The following is a 19,100-nucleotide window of genomic DNA, read 5'->3' on the forward strand; positions in this document are numbered from 1 at the left end:
ACTTCTTCCTTGCTGATTTGGATGCCTTTCAATGAAACTAAGAGTTTGTTCTTTAAAAGAATTAATAAAATAGATAAACCCCTAGCCAGAGTTATCAAAAAGAAAAGAGAAAGGACCCAAATAAATAAAATCATGAATGAAAGAGGAGAGATCACAGCCAACACCACAGAAATGCAAATCATTATAAGAGATGAAAAATTATATGCCAACAACCTGGGCAATCTGGAAGAAATGGACAAATTCCTTGAAACATACAAACTACCAAAGCTGAAACAGGAAGAAATAGAAAATTTGAACAGGCCCATAACCAGCAAAGAACTTGAATCCGTAATCAAAAATCTCCCAACAAATAAAAAGTCCAGGGCCAGATGGCTTCCCAGGGGAACTGACCAGGGATTTAAAGAAGAGTTAATACCTTTTCTTCTCAGATTGTTCCAAAAAAATAGAAATGGAAGGAAAACCTCCAAACTTCTACAAGGCCAGCATTACCTTGATTCCAAAACCAGACAAAGACCCCACTAAAAAGGACAATTACAGGCCAATATCCCTGAGGAACACAGATGGATGTAAAAATTCTCAACAAGATACTAGCAAGATGAATCAAACAGTGCATTAAAAGAATTAGTCACCATGATGAAGTGGGATTTATTCCTGGGCTTCAGGGGTGGTTCAATAGTCACAAATCAATGAACATGATACGCACATTAATAAAAGGATAAGAACCATATGATCCTCTCAATAGATGTAGAAAAAGCATTTGACAAGATGCAGCATTCATTCTTGATAAAAGCCTTCAACAAAGTAGGTGCAGAAGGAACATATCTTAACATCATAAAGGCCATATATGAAAGATCCATAGCTAATATCCTCAATGGGGAAAAACTGAGAGCTTTTCCTTTACCATCAGGAACAAGACAGGAATGTCCACTCTCACCATTGCTATTTAATTTAATACTGGAGATCTTAGCCTCAGCAATAAGAGAACAAAAAGTATAGAGAGCAAAATGGAGTGTCTCATGTCAAGCAGGAGCTTCTGTCAAGCAGTGATACAAGTAGTTAAAAGTATGCACCCAGGAGCTATCTCTGGGACCAGCATCAGCTGACAAGCCCAGAATTGGTAGCAAGCAGAAGTAGAGAAGGGCTGCAGGGGCCCAGACTGATTAAATCCCTTTGAAGGGGAAGATTTTGGCAGCAAATTGTCAAACTCTTCAGACATAACCCCGCTATGTCTGACCATTTTAAAAAGGCAGCTGCCACTAAAGGCTCTGCCCAATTGATCCCTGAACAGAACAGAGATCCTTCACTTAAACATAATAAGCAGCGAGTGCCGAGAGCTGACCCAGACCAGACTGTGGCCTTATCTCAACTGTGTACCCACAGACTGACTTGGAGTTTTGTTTGTTCACTTCCTACACCCTTCTGTTATCTTATTTGTTGTGTGGTTTGTTTTCTCTCCTGCCCTGTGTGTTGTGTAAGAAGCCAAGTTTAATCACATGGTGAAATGTCATTAAGTTTGGAATCCTGAACCTGCTTTATAATTGTGATTAACTTTGCTTCATGATTGAATACAGTGACCCTGGTGGACACAACTTGTGTGTGTGCCTTCATAGCATGCTTATGGCAAAAAGAAATCCAACTAAATTCTGACACTATCTACAGAGAAAGGATCAGATTTCTAAGGCTAAGTGCTCAATCTTACAAGAATGCTCTCCACTTCAGATGTTAATTGCAAACGTAAGTTGTTATCTTTTTGACCAACAGGCTAAAAATTACAGGTTCCCACAACCCCCTCCTTGGGTTCAATTAATTTGCTAGAGTGGCTCAGAGAACCCAAGAAACCCATTTACTAACTAAATGAAACTAACATACATTTTATATGTTACATGTATTATATACTGTATTCTTATAATAAAGTAAGCTAGGGAAAAGAAAATGTTAAGTAAATCATAAGAAAAATACATTTATAGTATTTGTAAAATACTGTAAAAAATCCACAGATAAGTGGATGTGAACAGTTCAAACCCCTGTTGTTCAAGGGTTAACTGTAATTATGTTATTTCACTACTGTTAAATAAATGGAATTTTGCAGTACGTAACCTCTTGAGGTTGTTTTGCTTTTCTTTCTTTTTTTTTTTCTTCCAGTCAGCATAACTTCCTTGAGGTTCTTTCAAGTTGCATATCCACAATTTGTTCTTTTGTTGCTTAGTAGTATTTCATGGTATGAATATACCACATTTTCTTGAACCATTCACCTAGTGAGGGACATTTGGGTGGTTTCCAGCTTTTAGCTATTATAGATAAAGTTGCTGTGAACATTTGTGTACATTTCTGTGTGAAAATAGGTTTTAATTTCTCTGGGGTAAGTCTCTAAGAATGCAATTGCTGGGTCATATGGTTAGTCCATTTTTTTTTGTTTTAAAAGGAACTGCCAAACTGTTTTCCAAAGTAGCTATAATATTTTACCTTCTCCTCAGTAATGTATGATAGTTCCATTTTCACCAAACCTTTTTCAGTATTTGGTGTTATCATTATTTTTTATTTTAGTTATTCTAATGGCTGTATAGTGGTACCTCACTGGGTTTTTAATTTGCATTTCCTTGATAGCTAATAGTGTTCAATGTCTTTTCATGTGCTTATTTAACATATGTTTACCTTTTTTGGTGAAGTGTCTGTTCAGATTTTCTACCAATGTTTTAATTAGGTTGTTTGTGTTCTTATTGCTGATTTTTGGGAGTTTCTTTCTTTTTTTTAATAGATTGTAGATATATGTCCTTTTTTGGCTATGTGGCTTACAGATATTTTGTGCCAGTTTGTAGCTTTTCTCCTTCTCCTCCTTCTCCTTCTTTCTCTTTCTTCCTCTTCTCTTTCCTTTTCCTAACATTATAAATCTTGTCATGAGGTTATTAGGGGACATTAAATGTTGTTTTTGTCTTTGGTCTCTCATTGTCATTCTTGGAGTTGAGCAGCATGCATGGTACTGTGGAATATAATGGGGATAGTTGGCCTTCAGTTTAAGCATGGCTGAGACAAGATGCTTACCTCCCTGGGTCTCAATATCCTCTTTTATCCCCTGTAAAAAAGAAAATATTAAACCAGATAATCTGAGGTTTCTTCCAGTTTTAATTTATGTAATCCTATAATCTCCTAGGAGGGTGGAACATAGATTCTTGACAGGAGGCATCATGCCTAGATTTTATGCTTCACCGACAGAAAGGGGCAAATCTGGAATACTTCTGGAATTTTTACCATGCAGAATTACCATTGTATAAATATATTTTATTATTGGAGTTGTACTTTTAAAAGCATTGATCTGTGTATAGTAAGACAACCATGTTATGGGGACCCCCAAATTGAAGTTTATTAAAATGGACAATATAGATAAGTATTGAGCAAAGATAAACAATTTTTAAAAAGGAACAGTTTGTTAATTTTAAATATGCCAGTATCTCTTTCAAAATATTTGAGTTGGTTTAGCCCAGCATACTTAGACACAAAGGAATTGTATAGTTGTGGAAAACAATAGCTTGAAAATCATGCTGTGCCCAATTCCTGGCTCCCACCACTCACCAGCTATGTAATCTTGGCAAGTTGACTCACTTCTCTAAATATCAGAATTTTTTACTGTAAAACGAAGATAACAACAGTGCCCATATCAAAGAGTTACTGTGAGAAATAACACATGTAATAATTTTGACAATTTATTTCCTTATAATTCCTGCCAGTCACCAAAGTTTTAAGGGGAAAATTGTTAGCCTAATTCACTTGGATTTGTAGAGCTATTACAAATAAACCCAAATATACCGACTTAACACAGTAAAAATTATTTTCTTATCCAACAGCTCTGAGAGGTTCTAGGCCAGCCCTGGATGGAGGCATGAGGGAAGAGGGGCCTCAGAAGGTTCTGCTCAGTTGCTGTAGAGTACAAATCTGTACTTTGTCACTGGGGTGTGAGGAGTTCAACAGAGTAGAAGACTGGTTGCCAAGGGGTTGTGGGGGGAGGACAGGGGAAATAGGGAGAAGTAGGTAAAGGGTGCAAACTTTTAGTTACAGGATGAATAAGTTCTGGGGACCTAATGTATAAAATGGGGGCTATAGTTAACACTATATTGTATTATTGAAATCTGCCAAAAGAATAAACTTAAATGTTCTCCCACACAAAAAAGATGAATATGAGAGGTGATAGATGTGTTAATTAACATGATGGGGGGAATCCTTTCAGAATGTGTATGTATATCAGATCATAAACTTGATGTGTAGACTTTGAACATCATACAAGTTTACTGGTCAAGTATGCCACAAAATAGGAAAAAATGTTTCTTTAATAATACCCTTTGAGAGCCATGGGGGCATAGTTAAGTGCTTGTAATGTTTATTGATCTTGTCTTTCCTTGGTTGACACATGAGACTATGAGTAATGAAAGGATTTGGGCAGTCAAAGGGGCTCTCTCCTATGTTGCATTATTTTTTCCCACATTATGTTCTGTTTTTGTTTTTATTGGATTGGTAATTCAGTGTGTACTCTACAAAGGGTTGGTGATAATATTCACAATGTTTCTACAATCCTCAGAGCCAGGGGCACGTCATACAGCTGTAGTTCCAGCAGCTCAATCCCACACATGTGGTGTCTGGAATCTTGCCAGGCTTCCATGTCTTTCCTGGATTAACCCTGTAACCCAAAATGATTAAGTGGGTTCATACAGAGGATTTCTTCTCAAAGGACATTTGTAAGCCGTTAAAACTGAGTAGTTGCTTTTACGTGTGTGTGTGTGTGTGTGTGTGTGTGTGTGTGTGAAAGAGAGAGAGAAAGATTGAGAGAGAGGGAGAGGGAGAGAGAGTGGTGGGGGGCAGATTACTGGTGCTTCCAAACAATAATATTGTTCTCCATTACGATCTTGGGTAAAGATGATGTTGTAAAGTGAAAATGCTTAATGTGTTAGCCCTTGGGAGACTTTGCAGAAGTTTATCAGATTTGTTGAGAAAGCAAAGGTCGGCAGCCTGGGGATACATTTTGAAAGGGGAAAGATCATTCTGAAAAAGAGATTGATGGATATCATAGGGGAGAACTGTGGGCAATGGTCAAAACAAAGCTGCCAGTGTGGAGTGCTCAAAATGTCATGTTAAATTCAGAGATGGAATCATGATTCTAAAGCCTTCCAGCTGTGGAGCGGTCTTTGGCCACTTCTCATCAGTGAATCTTTGTTCTTAATAAGTGTTGTTACTAATATCTGATAATATTTTTATGATTTAGTGTGATGTTAAATAATGACACCGCCTTGATCCATGCATCTGGTGTTCAGAAAATGCTTGTTCACACCTCCCCTCACTCCCCTAATCCCTCAGAATCCTGCCAAGGGTCAGCTGTAGTCCTAGTGTGTGGCCTGAGTACCCATAAAATGAGGCAGAGTAAAAGAACGTACTAGACTATTGCATATGCCCTCTGATGACTCATCAGTACACACTTGTTCTCTGATAGGGCTCAGGTCTGAGTCAAGGTGATTGGCTTCAGTGTGAGGTTTTCTCTTACATGTGGTCAGAAGAATTGAGGCTCCTGAAGAAGAGCAGATCCTTCGAGTCAGGGAGTGCACACCTCTGCAGCACCTCATTCATTCACGGCGCTCTAGAAGACAGATCGCCAGAGATGGCTCGTGCATTACTGCTTCTCTGTGACGAGGTTTTACTTTACTAGAGTAAATGAGAAGAATAGGAACAATGTAATCTCCATAAGATAATTTGCTTATTAAGCATATTTAATGGATTATCCTTTTCTTGGAGACTGCATTCTTCCTCACTGTTTTGCTTTTAAAGTTTTTATATTTTTTTAAAGAGTTTATTTGTCAGAGAGAGGGGGAGAGAGCGCATGAGCAGGGGAGCAGCAGGCAGAGGGAGAAGCAGGGTCCCTGCTGAGCAAGGAGCTGGATGTGGGACTCAATCCCAGGATCCTGGGATCATGACCTGAGCCGAAGACAGATGCTTAATCCACTGAGGAACCCACACATCCTGAATGATGATGAATCCTTAAAAACAATTACTAATCCATAAATTCCAAAAGTCTGGAAAGCTGCTTTTTCTGACATTTTGGTCTCTACTTTCAGATGTCTTTAGAAAGGTCTACTGGATTCCTTTTTTTTTTTTTTTTTTTTGGTCATTACCAAACTATAATTTCTTTCTTTCTTTTTTTTTTAAATTTTTTAAGATTTATTTATTTGAGAGAGAGCACACAGCAGGGAGGGGCAGAGGGAGAGGGAGTCTGAAGCAGACTCCGTGCTGAGCATAGAGCCTGACGCGGGGCTCAGTCTCATGACCTCAAGATCACGACCTGAGCCAAAACCAAAAGTCGGATGCTTACCCGACTGCGCCACCCAGGCATGCCTCAAACTGTAACTTAGGCTGTAGTGTATCCCATTTTCCTTTGCTTCTTCTGGAGTCCTAATTTTCCCATCTAGTGAACAAATTGATCTTTGTTATATACAAACACTAAAGTTAAATTTTTTTCCTGTTTTATAATTCTTGTCACATGTGTAAGTAGGCACATTTACTTTTCACGTTAGGAAATTAGACTTAAAACTAACAAAGGTTTGAGGACATATTATGCAGATAGGCAGAGTCCTTGGGATTTGTATGTTCATTGTTTCATTTTTACCACATCATAACCTTACTTCATGTTCCCTTAGAATCTGAAATTTCTTTTTCTCTTACAGAACTGGGTGTGTTATAAGTGGTAACTGAGAAATTGTAATGTATTAGGTGTTCAGAATGTTCTTTTGGAGGAATTCTTATTAATGAAGCTTCTGGTTAGAGGTAACTTGTGTGTTTTATCAGAACTCAACTCAGAGAGAAACTCTAAAAACTCAGTCCTGTAAGTTAATAAAAGTAGAGTTACTTTTGGAAAATTGACCTCTGGTTGGGACAGAAGATGCATAATAATCACAAAAACTATAAAACCAATTTGAAAAGCTTTTTAAGATTGGTATGCTTTGCATCTTTAAACAATAAAAATTTCACTAATAAAAGATGTGAGCAAAATTGTATGAGATCTTCCGAAATTTGTTGTTTCTAGTAATTTTAGATCATGTTACATAAAAAAGTTTAAGTGGTTTATGTTTGACTTTCATCTTTGTTTCCTGGGTAATTTGTTAGAGAAAGTGGTACTGTGTGATGACATTTTATGAACTTTAAATCATTCTCTTCTGAAAATCATGCTGGGAGCTGCCATTTAAAAACAAACAAACACAAATAAAATAGCTCAAGAGGAATAAATATGTTGGATTTAAAATGAGTGAATGTTATTGAATTGTGTTAATGGCCCAGACTGATCTTAAACCCAGAGCTCACCTGTCTTTCCAAATGAAAAGTCCTCTGGCATGGTATGAGCGGAGGCAATGGTGTCTCTCAGGTCTAAAGATGGAATGTAATGAATTCATATCAGTAACAAAAACACAAATTAGAAAATTTTCTTTGGCTTGGTGCTGAACTGTGAATTTGGTTTCATGTGAGGGAATGGATGCTAGCTCCATACGTGAAACCGAGTGATGTTGGTTTACTTAGTGACCTAAACAAGCAAGATATGGTCATGAAGAGCACTAATATTTTAGTTCTGCCCTTCAATCTCCCAGTCGCTTTTGACTTATTTTATAGTCGCCATGCTGCACATTACATCCTGAGATCCTATTAATCTTATTACTGGAAGTTTGTACCTTTTGACCACTGAAGGTATTTCCTCTAGCCCACACCCTATAAAATGAACTATAAAATGCAGTTGAAAAGAACAGAGGTAACGTAATATGTACAGCGTGTGTTCTGTGCGATAGTGAGTTATATGTTGAACTGGTCAGCCATGCGAAAATGTTAACTGCCGTTAGACCAAAACCGAACAATAACTATAGACTTCTTCACTTTAAGATAGCTAAAACATAAAAAATAAGAAAGTACTTGCTCAGCAGATAGTGACTCTGATAATGCCAACACAATACGTTTGATTTGAAAGAGGATTTGACAGCGCAGACACTGGTTAGAAAGTTACATTTTGTATATATATATATACACACACACACACACAAAATGTGTATATATTACCTATATGTATAATATATGTGTATATAATATATATGTATATATATTATATAGTATAGAATATAGTATGTTAAAAGATAACCTGAGGCATATTAAAAATGTTAAGAGTTTGAGCAGAAATTGATTCAAATTGGGTAGTGCCAAAGTGGAAGTGGTTAGTGGTGCCCCACCCACAGGAGCTAGGGAAAGACTTTTATAGGATGTGGCAGAAGCAAAGCAAGGGCATGATTTGTCTGGTTGAAGCTTAAACAGGTGCATTATATGGGAAACTCTAGTTGGCTCTATGTCATTGGTGGTTCTTAGCTTTTGATTTCTTACCCTTGAGGCATTACAGACTTAGGTTTTGGTTGGCTTACATAGGCTACTAAGGCACCAAAGCATCCTCAGTCTAATGGGCTTCTTGTTAATTAATTGAACAAGCAGAATCATAGACATTGAGATATTGATTCTCATTATCACTTTTGAACACTTATTATGTACAAGCCTACTTCCTTTCACTCATTAATAATTCATTCATCTGCTTAAAAAGATCTTTTGAGCATCTACTGTGTATCATGTGAGGCTTTAGGTCTTGAGAGTATAGAGTGGATGTGACCAATGAGGTCGCAGCCTTCATGGGACTGGCATTACTGAGGAAGGTGATGAGAGGTCGGGCTGTCATCCGTTAAATAAATAAATAAATAAATACATACATACATACATACACAAGGTAATTTCAATTAATAATAGGAAAAGAAAATAAAACAGGATGAAGAAATAGAGATTGTTAGAGGTGAGAGAACAGATGGTGGCTACTCAAAATTCTTCAGGAAAGCCTCTCTTGGTTCTGACACTTGATGGAGAGAAACAAGGGAGCGCATTCTCCACTGAAAAATAGGTGCAAAGGGTTTTCAGTATTTTATTTATATATATTTCTCATTTTGCAAATGAGGAAACAAATTGTGCAAGGTCGACTTGTCCCAGGAGCACAGTGAGGAACAGGTGCAGTCTTGTCTTGAAGGCATATTTGACTCAGAGCCTATGATTTTTGCTAATATGTTATACTGCTTAGTGGAGAGGGGCCACTGATTAGAGCCCTCCTTGATCTACACAAGGAAACTAACCAACCAACCAACAAACCAACCTTACTTCTGGTGACCAGAGGCCTGACCTGAGTTTCTACAGTGGAAAGCCATAGCTCCTCACCCAAATTCCAGACCTGAATTGTTCACACCCAGAGCCCCCAGAAGGAAGAAGAGGTAGCTTTCAAAATCTTCCCTTGTTCTTCTTTCATATATCCACGTCTTATCAATCAAGAGCAATTTTAAATCAATGAGTAAAATAAAATTAAAAAAACCCACACACACTAAAGAAATAAACAAAGGGCATGAGCCAGAAGAAATAGAAAATGCCAATCAGGATGCAAAAAGATGTTTATTCTCATTAATTATCAAAGAAGTACAAATTAAAACAAGGCACCATTTTAACCATTTTTATTAACAAACGTGAAAGAAACCAATAATATCCAGAGTTGGTGAAGTATCTATCACAATTTGAATGTAAGTACTTTATAGTCTAGTTAGGCCACTTTCAACAAAATCTTACAGGCCCCTTGCTCATATGTTCTAAGGTTTAGTGAATTAAGTGGTGCCTTGTGCTCCCAAAAGATAGGGCCAGCTAGAACCTGTGAATTGACATTATTTGAAACAAAGGTCTTTGTGGGTGTAATTAAGTTAGGGAATTTAAGATGAGATCATCCTCGATTAGGGTCTGAATCCAAAGACAAGTGTCCTAAGAAAAGTGAAGAAGACAGACATGGGAGAAAGCCATCTGAAGATGGAGGCAGACATTGGGGTTCTGTTGCCACAACCCGAGCACCAGCTGGAGTCCCCAGGAGCTGGAAGAGGCAAAGCTTGCCTCCTAGAGCCTTCAGAAACAGGGTGGCCCTGCCAACACTTCAGTTTGGACTTCCGGTCTTTAGAGGAATATATACACCTGCAAGTTTGCGCTAATTTGTAACAGCAACCCTAGGAAACTAATACAGCAAGTATATAAACCTTTCCTGTAACAATATTTTGTAATGGCAGAAACTGGAAATAATCTAAATGCTGATTATTGTGTGACAGGTTAACTATAGGTCAGAAGAAAAATGAGATCTAGTTACATTGACAGTTCATCAATAGCATATTGTTAAGTAAAGAAAAAGAGATATGAAAATAATAGATCTTACATATATTCCGTTTTTGTTAAAAAATAAAACCAAAGCATTATGTTTGTATATACATTTGACATAAAGTGGCCCTGAATGTGAGATTATTCCCCATTTTTCTGATAGGAACACCATAAAATTTTGGGGGGTTAACTCAAATATGTAAATCTTTCAGATTTGATGAAACAATCAAAAGTCTATGCATACATTATTAATTTAGCTAAACATGCATATTTGACAGCATATACATAAGATAATATTAACCTAGACAGATTTGTTTTTTCTACTCTTGCAGTTTTTTGCAATTTTTATTTTGTTTTTAAAATTTTAATTATTTTTTATTGAAATATAATTAACATACAATGTTATATTAGTTTCAAGTGTGTATTACTTTTGACACGTTCAGAATTACATGAGATCATTTCAGGTTTCTTCCCCCTAAAAACTGCTGCTCTAAATAAACTTAGTGAGTTAGTTATAGTGGCTGAAAGGCACCCAAAATTATGGAATCTTCTCAAGCTGTTTTTTATGGGTGATAAACATCTGAAAGAGTATGGTTGCAGGCATTGGAGAAAAATACAATCATTTCATGCCTGTAAAATAAAATCATTTTTGTTGAGTTCAGTTTGGTCAATAAACTGTATCATTCTTTGTATATACATTGAAAAATGTTTGGAAGGATATAAACCAAGCTATGTCCAAGTTAAGTGGTTATCATGGGGAGTGGGATTAGCAGGGATAGGTTGTATCTGTGTGTGTGTGTGTGTGTGGCTTTCACCATTTGGTTATATACTTCTGTACTGTTGGACTGTGTTACATGGCAAATATTACTTCTATAGTAATAATGTTATAAAAAATTTTAAAAATTTACCAATCTTCCAAGATCCAGGCTACCTTTTAACTATGTCCTCATTCTTATCCATAAATGATTTCTCCCCACTCAAATCTCCCCGTGGATTTTTCAGTCTTTTATGCTATTCCTTTCTAATGTATGCATTTATTCTTTGCTAAATAACCTTAATTTGTTCCTGAGAATTCTGCAGAGTGAAAAGTTATTGAATAAATATGTTTGGTAATTATTTTTCTTATTCTTAATTGTTTTTTATTTTATTTTATTTAGAGAGAGAGAGAGCACATGAATGGGGTGGGGAGGGATGGAGGGAGAGAGAGAGAAAATCATAAGCAAGGTCCATGCTAGGTGTGGAGCCTGATGTGGGGCTTGATCTTACAACGCTGAGATCATGACCTGAGCTGAAATCAAGAGTTGTATGCTTAACCAACTGAGCCACCCAGGTGCCCCACTCTTATTTTAGATTAGCGTGCAGTATAATTGACTTTTTTGTATACAGTTCTATAAATTTTAACACATCTATAGATTTGTATACACTGCCATTGGGATACAGAACAGCTTAATCACTTTCAAAAACTCCCTGTGGGGATACAGTATGCGGTTGCAGAATTGCCCCTTTGTAGTTACATCTTCTTTTTCCTCTTAATCCCTTGCAGCAGAATAGACCACTGGATCTATTCTCTGAAACTATGGTTATGTCTTTTTGAGAATGGCATATCAATAGAATGGTATAGCATGTATCCTTTTGAGACTGGCTTCTTTCACTCAGCATAAAACATTGAAGATCTATCCAAGTGGTTACATGCCTCAATAGATCAATACTTTGTTGCTTTACTCTTACATAAGATTGCACTGTGCAGATGTTTAAGGTCTTTTTTTTTAAAGATTTTATTTATTTATTAGAGAGAGAGCGAGCACACAAGCAGAGGGGAGGGGCAGAGGGAGAGGAGGAAGCAGACTCCCTGTTGAGCAGGGAGCCTGATACAGGGCTTGACGCAGGGCTCGATCCTGGGACCCCTGGATTGTGACCTGAGCGGAAGGCAGACACTTAATCAACCGAGCCACCCAGGCATCCCTAGATGTTTCAGTTCGTTTATTCACCTACTGAAAGGCATTTGGGTTGTTTCTAGTTTGGGGCTATTATGAATAGAGCTGTTACAAACAATAGTGTACAGATTTTTTGCGTGAATGTAAGCCCCTCTTTCTCTAGGGTCAATAACTAGAAGAGAACTTTCTGAATCAGAGAAGTGTATGTTTACCTTTATAAGAAGTTACCAAACTGTTTTCTCATAGCGGAAAAACCATTTGGTTTCCCACCAGCAATATGTGAGAATTCTGGAGGCTCTTTATCCTTACCTGCCCTTGATATTTTCAGAACTTTTTTGTTATAGCAGTTCTGGTAGGTGTGTGATTGTATCTCATCATGGTTCTAACTTGCATTCCTAATAGCTAATGATGTTGACTGTCTTTTCATGTGCAGATTTGACATTTGTGTATCATTGGTTAAGTGTCTATTCAGGTAGTTTTGCCATTGCCAAAGAATCTGGCCATTGATTAGACTAGTGTTTTTCGAAGGTCCACTATAAGTGTTTTGAGTGGCTAATTCCTGGTTTTATAGGCTCTCCTATCCATTGCAGCTCATTTAGATTCCCCGGATTTGGGGTACAAAATGCTCAAAGCACTATTGTGATGACCAAAAAGTGCTCTCACACATTTCCAAAATCCTACTAGGAACATGATAACATCTGGTGAAAACCGCTAGCTTAGAAACTAGGATTTTTTTTTTTCTCTGTTCCTGGAATCAGGGCAGTTTTCTCCAATTCACATGGGATTTTGGGGGGAAGAGTTAATGCTATCAGGGTTCTTCAAGGGAAGAATGGAATGAATGCTCATCAGACAACCAGCAGTGTCCACTGGGATTTCATTCAGCTTCTATCTCAGTGTTTTCTGGGTCTGTGGTTTTTACTCACAGCCTTTCTGTGAATAAACAACTGACAACAACCACCCTACTTGGTCAAAACATTGTCTAGACCAAGTTCCTCCCCTTCCCCAAGGCATTGTGTGTGTGTGTGTGTGTGTGTGGTGTGTGTGATTTTCTAGCTAGGAGAGGTATGAGAAGGTGGAGCAGTCGCTGTCCTCTTTCTCCTCCTCCACTGCCTTCTTCTGTTTCTTTTTCTTTGTCCTCATCTTTGTCTTTCTTTCTTTTAATAAATATATTTCCTTATTTATGGCTGCATTTTCAGCTTATTTCCTTAGCAACCAATTTTAGGGTCCCAAACATTATTATTATTATTTTTTTTAAGTCATGACTCTTGCAACAACAGTAGGCAGAAAATTGTTCAGTATAATAACAGGTTATCATCAGAAAGCTGTAGTCTAGTTGGGGATAAAATGTGAAATTACATAGGAACATTTACAAAATGTCTGCGCACTAGTATTCTGTGATAAAAGCTAAACCTGTTGAGGAAACAAAGAATAGCGGAGTTGTAGACAAATGGCAAGGGCAGCAGACCTTTAGTCACGGGCACTGTCCTGACCAGGGCCAGCTAACCCAAACTCTCTCCCTTCATTTCCTCATTTCTAAGTTAGGAATGAAGTTCCTCCACCATAAACCTGACATGAGAACTGCTAAGACACCATGGTAATATCTACATATAATATACAGAGAGGTATGAATATAGGTCATATCTATGAAAAGGTATATATGTATATAGTTATGTGTATGTATATATATAAACCTCTGTATAAATTGGTAATATATGTCACAATGTCTTGAAAACTGGAAAGGTAGGAATCTATCCATTACCAGCATTATGATTATCATCATAATTTTATTAGTGTTCTCCAGGGAAACAGAGCCCGTAGGATATCTACTGATCTATTGATCTATCAATCTTCCAGCTACTTACTATCTCTCTAGTCTGTTTAATCTATCTACCTATCTGCCTGTCTTCATAAGCAGAAATGGATTAGGGGGATTGGCTCACATGATTATGGAGGCTGAGATCTGTCACAATATGCTGTCTGCAGGCTGGAGAACCAAAAAGGCCTGTGGTAGAATTCAGTCCAAGTCCAAAGGCCAAAGAATGAGGAGCTCTGATGTCTGAGGGCAGAAGAAGATGGGCATCCTAGCCCAAGAAGAGAGAGAAGTCTCCCTTCCTCCACCTTTTCATGCTATTCAGCAAAGGATTGAATGATGCCTACCCCCATTGGTGGAGATGGATCTTCTTTCCTTAGTCTACTAATCTGAATGCTAATTTCCTGCAGACACCGCCTCACAGACAACACCAAGAAGTAATGTTTTGCCTGCTACCTGGACATTCCTTAGTCCAGTTAAGCTGACGTATAAATTAATCACCACGATCATCCTCATCCTCATCAACAGTAATGAATTTTTACCTAGTCTGGGACATAGAGAAGAGATAATGAATGGGAAAGGAGAAATGAAATATAACAGAGGGTAAGGTATCATCTGGAAAGATTTAGAGCTGGTTGTGTATGTTTGGTATAAACCATAGGCAAAAGTCTCAAGATACCGGGAGATTTTCTACCTGTGTTCTTGAGATTTCTGCCAGCATAAACCTTACCACACCCTTTTCCCAGCAATACTCCTAAACCTTTAGACTACCAGGGCTGCTTCTTTTGAGGTAGTTTCAATCAGAGGAGTGGGAACATGTACCCCCAAATACTTTGTATAGCCCAATGCTGTCTCCTCCAGGCTGGACCTTTTTGGAAAATATCTTAATTATATCTTTAAAAAGGAACGCACATTTTTCATTATACTACATGACACATTTGTATTAGTTTTAAAGTAAAAGTCATATCTTAATAAGAAGAGTTTTTACCTGTCTCCCTTTGGTTAAACTGTAATGAATCAAAAAGATCAATTTTGAAAAATTGAGTTGAATTGAAGAAGCTCAGCACAGTATGCCAAGCCCAGTGTCTATAGAATTTTTCTCCTGGTGTTTGGGTTTATTCCAGATATTTTTATTTTTGCTCACCTTCAACCCTTTCTAAGGGAAGCTGCTCTATTCACAGCCCTATGACTCTAATGTTTTGTGCCAAATATACTCTAAATCCACTTCCGTGTAAAGCAAACTGAGCGGGGGCAGGGGGTACCCAGGCAATCCAGCCAGCACAGAGGAGGGTAACTGGCACAGAGATGGGCTGGACTCACTCAGTATTAGGGAATAGGATGCCAGTTGGTGATAAGCGACCATGAAGAAAGAAGTGAGGGAATTGTATGGGAGAGCAAACCTTGAATAAGCAGTGGAAATCCAGTCTTAACTAACTTAAGGGAAACTCAAATGACCAAGATGCAAGACAGCGTCATAGAAAACTTAGTATGGAAACGGTGTGTAGAATGGAAGAGAATCTAGAGAAACTGGAAGCAGGGAGCAAGCTAGATTAGCCCAAAATTGTAAGGTCAAGGTAGACTGGGATGGGGGTATTGGCTGTGGAAACAAGGAGATTCAGATCTCTGAGAAGTTATGTGTTTTGCTACTCTCTCGAAGAGTGACCAACAAGATGATGACTTTAGTGTTTCTTTCTTCCTTTCCGAGTAGAATACAAGCCAAATTTCTTGGACTTTTCAAAAAGAACACTTACATTATCATCGTGTCGCTAGTACAAACCCAGCAATTCACAGCAAACACAGTAAACAGTTTGGTCTTTTTAAGTATTTAGTCCTTAAATTTGACAAACGTGCCTATTACCTTGATGGTTCCAGGTTCAAGAATTAAAAGCCGCAATCAATTTTAAAAGCTGCCACAATTCTTTAGGAGTGAGTGAAGGCAGAATGCCAAGCAGCCAGCCTTCACCGCCTTGCCTTGATTGTCTGTAAACACGATGTGTGTTACTTGTGTGATGTGGAGCTCTCTCTCTTTCCAGTTAAGTGTGATTGCTCTGGCCCAAATGGGACACTGTGTGTCGTAGGATCTCTCAATATTGTTCAAAGCATACTCTTCAGGTTTTTTGTTTTTTTGAAACATGGCAACATTTAGGAAGTATTTCAAGCAAGTGGCCCCTTGCTGGTTATTGATCAGATATGTAGGTCCAATGCGCGGCTGCTTTCGCCAACTTATTTTTGGGTGTTTGAGAGCATTCTTTTCTATTAGTAGTAGCCTTTTTCCCTCCCAATATAACATTATTTCAAAAGAAGACCTTAAGATTCATTCTAAAACCATTACTTAATTTGTACTTCCTTTAAGGGCTGTGGAGCTCGTGAAATTAATGCCACATGTATTCGAAAGAAATCATAAGAGCAGTGGGAAAGACTCAGGAACCAAATATTTCTATTTGAAAAATTCCTTTAAAACTTTTTATCTAGCGCTGCTTAGGTGCGTTGGTTTTCTTCCGATCTGCGATGGGCAAGAGTAGGAGAAAATTGCGTGTTGAGGTGGTATAACAGGAAGTAGTTCTTGGGATTATACACAAAATTTGACATGTAGGAAATTCTAGATTTTTCTTTAAAAATGTTGTATTTATTTTAAACAGTTATTTTAAACTCGATTTCAAATTGTTGAATTATATTCCCTCATTAGAAATTCATGAGGCATGGTAGCACAGTATCCATGACCAAATTTTGAGAGCTTTAAATTTCTCAAGTAATGTGTTAGTGGCAAAAAATATAAATTTGATTTTCCTGTGAATCATCATGACCTATTTTATTATGCAGGTAGAGTTGCCATGGATGTGGAGAGAATAACAGCCTATTTGGCAGAGACCTCTAATTTTGCATTTTTTTTTTAAGGTCAGCTGTAATGGGTGGCAGGTTCTCTCTAGGCAAGATTAGTAATTGGGGAAGCTGGCATTTTTATCCTTTCTTTGAGCAGCATACTCATTGGTGGCTATATTTCCCTTATTTCCAGTGTCTTCAGAAACTCATATCCTCTTTTTCCCGAGCCCATCAAAATTTGTTTTTCACGAATGTTGGATAACCTACTTTATATTAACTTTAAACGTGGACCAATAGAAATATTTTTTTTATAATAATTTGTTATTATATTATGTTAGTCACCATACAGTACATCCCTAGTTTTTGATGTAAAGTTCCATGATTTATTACTTGCGTATAACACCCAGTGCACCATGCAATAATAGAAATCTATTCTTAAGGCATAAGCATTACTCTTTGAGAGAGGGGATTAGTATTTCTAAGACAAAAATTCCTTTTTTCCTTTCCTATAATTTAATAATTTTCATTGTAGAGCATATAGAAAATATGGTCAAACAAAAATTTCCATGACCTCATCTCTTAGACTACCTCTGCTAACCTTGATCTATATTCATCTAAAAAAAAAGTGGAATCATCTTGTGTGCAATTTTTAAATTGCAGTTTTCTCTTAAATTGTAATATTTTCTATATTTTTAAACATGTTGATAAGCTAAATTTAATATTTTCATGGTTTTGTGTTACATGACTGTATCCTAAATTACTTAATCTATTATTTGACATTAAGATTGTAGCCATTATTTCACCATGATAAGTTGTCAAAATTAACATTCTTTTGCCTATTTTTAAAATGATCATATGAGGGAACACCTTGGATATGATACTTCATTGACAGTGAACCAGGGACAGAGACATTTCTTGACCCATGAAATCATATCTGCTTGTTGCTGAGGATAACTTTTGTCTGTTCTTGCAAATTAACTAAAATTGAGCTAACTTGGCACTTACTGAGGGAGAAGAGTAATAGCAAATAGTTGAACGTTTGGAAGTGCTTTATGTTAGGTTGAAAAAAAAGATCAATTATCTGACCCATATTCAACCCAAATAACTATGGTGTTTAGAAATAAGGCAATAAAAATGAATTTATAGAATATGGAATTAGATGTAGAGTCTTTCCCATGAAAGTTACTCATGGCTGAAATCTCCATGTTTCTAGAATAGTTTCTTTGAAGTTGTAGTTCATGGTTGGTATCAAAGTTACACAGAAGTTGGATCAGAAATTCTGCTTGAGACAGATGCTAGGGAACTGAACACAGAAGTGGTCTGTGGATGGAAAGGGGTTGGGTGTTACAGAGGCAAAACCTGTGGGATTTGACACATCATTGGACACTGGGAGAAGGGGAGATAGAGGATGGATGCTATGAGCCTAGAGGCAAGAGGATGGTTCTCTCATTCATTGAGGAAGAGCAAGTTGGGTGGATATGAGATGAGTTCTCTCATAGGCATTTAGTCTGAGCTTCTGCGAAATTAGCCATGTGAAGATATCCCAGCGGGGGTTGGAAATGTAAAATAGGAGCTAGAACAATAAGCAACTATGAAAAATAATCTTAACCAATAGAGGGAATGAATATTTCTATAGAGAACAAATGCCTACATTTGCAGGGTGAAGTAAAAAATATGATGGCAGATAGCAGGGAGGAAATAAGAGAGGAGCCCAAGAAGGAAGAGCCCTGGAGACAGGTGAGGGTTAAAACCTACTGGTGCATTGATTGGTGTCACTGCTGAACTCCCAACAGAGCATTCCAAGGGAATGTGGGTATAGAAACAGAGAGTAATGGAAAAATAATACCAACAACGAGAGGAAAATGTAGCATGTGTCAAGAGTTTACTGTGTGACAGCCACCGTGCTAAACATGTCAATAGCTTTAGATCATCAACCCTCTTAGCGATAGTCTGGAAGTTGAGATTTTCATTGTTCTCCCTTTATAGAGGGAAAACAGTCTATAGAGATAAAAAATTTTTCCCAACGTCACACCTTGCGCCACACATAGCACACAAAATCAGGACTGTGCTCCTAACTTCTCTAGTGACTATATTAGTAAGCTCTACAGCCTGCAAGGATTATACAATAAATGGTGAGAAAGTGGGGGCAGATGATCGGACTCCTTTTGCAGAAGTTTAGCTCATTAGTGAAGAAAACCATGAGAATCCTGTAGGAAGAAAGAAGGTTGTAGTGTAAACGAGAGGTACTTCCTGAGTTAGGAACTGAAACGAATCGTTCCCAGTGAGGGCCCAAGACGTGCTGATATCTGTCGGTG

The 19,100-nt window shown here is 37.6% G+C and overlaps 1 protein-coding gene across 18 annotated transcripts in view; it reads left to right on the forward strand.

The window, feature by feature from the left end:
• Window positions 1-19,100, forward strand: part of MLIP (muscular LMNA interacting protein) — a 240,849-nt gene that overhangs the window by 17,907 nt on the left and 203,842 nt on the right. Inside the window, exon 1 of one of the 18 annotated variants that reach the window (XM_044387152.3) lies at window positions 1,520-1,734. The exons of 16 other annotated variants lie outside the window; for them this stretch is intronic. In XM_044387152.3, coding sequence (XP_044243087.1) covers window positions 1,720-1,734 — 15 coding nt within the window. In that variant the 5' untranslated portion in view covers window positions 1,520-1,719. Of the gene's footprint in view, window positions 1-1,519; window positions 1,735-19,100 lie in introns of those variants that run through there. One more of the 18 variants, XM_057303882.1, reaches the window with a different exon arrangement.

Source organism: Ursus arctos, unplaced genomic scaffold, assembly GCF_023065955.2.
Source record: "Ursus arctos isolate Adak ecotype North America unplaced genomic scaffold, UrsArc2.0 scaffold_29, whole genome shotgun sequence".
Classification (NCBI taxonomy): Eukaryota; Metazoa; Chordata; class Mammalia; order Carnivora; family Ursidae; genus Ursus; species Ursus arctos.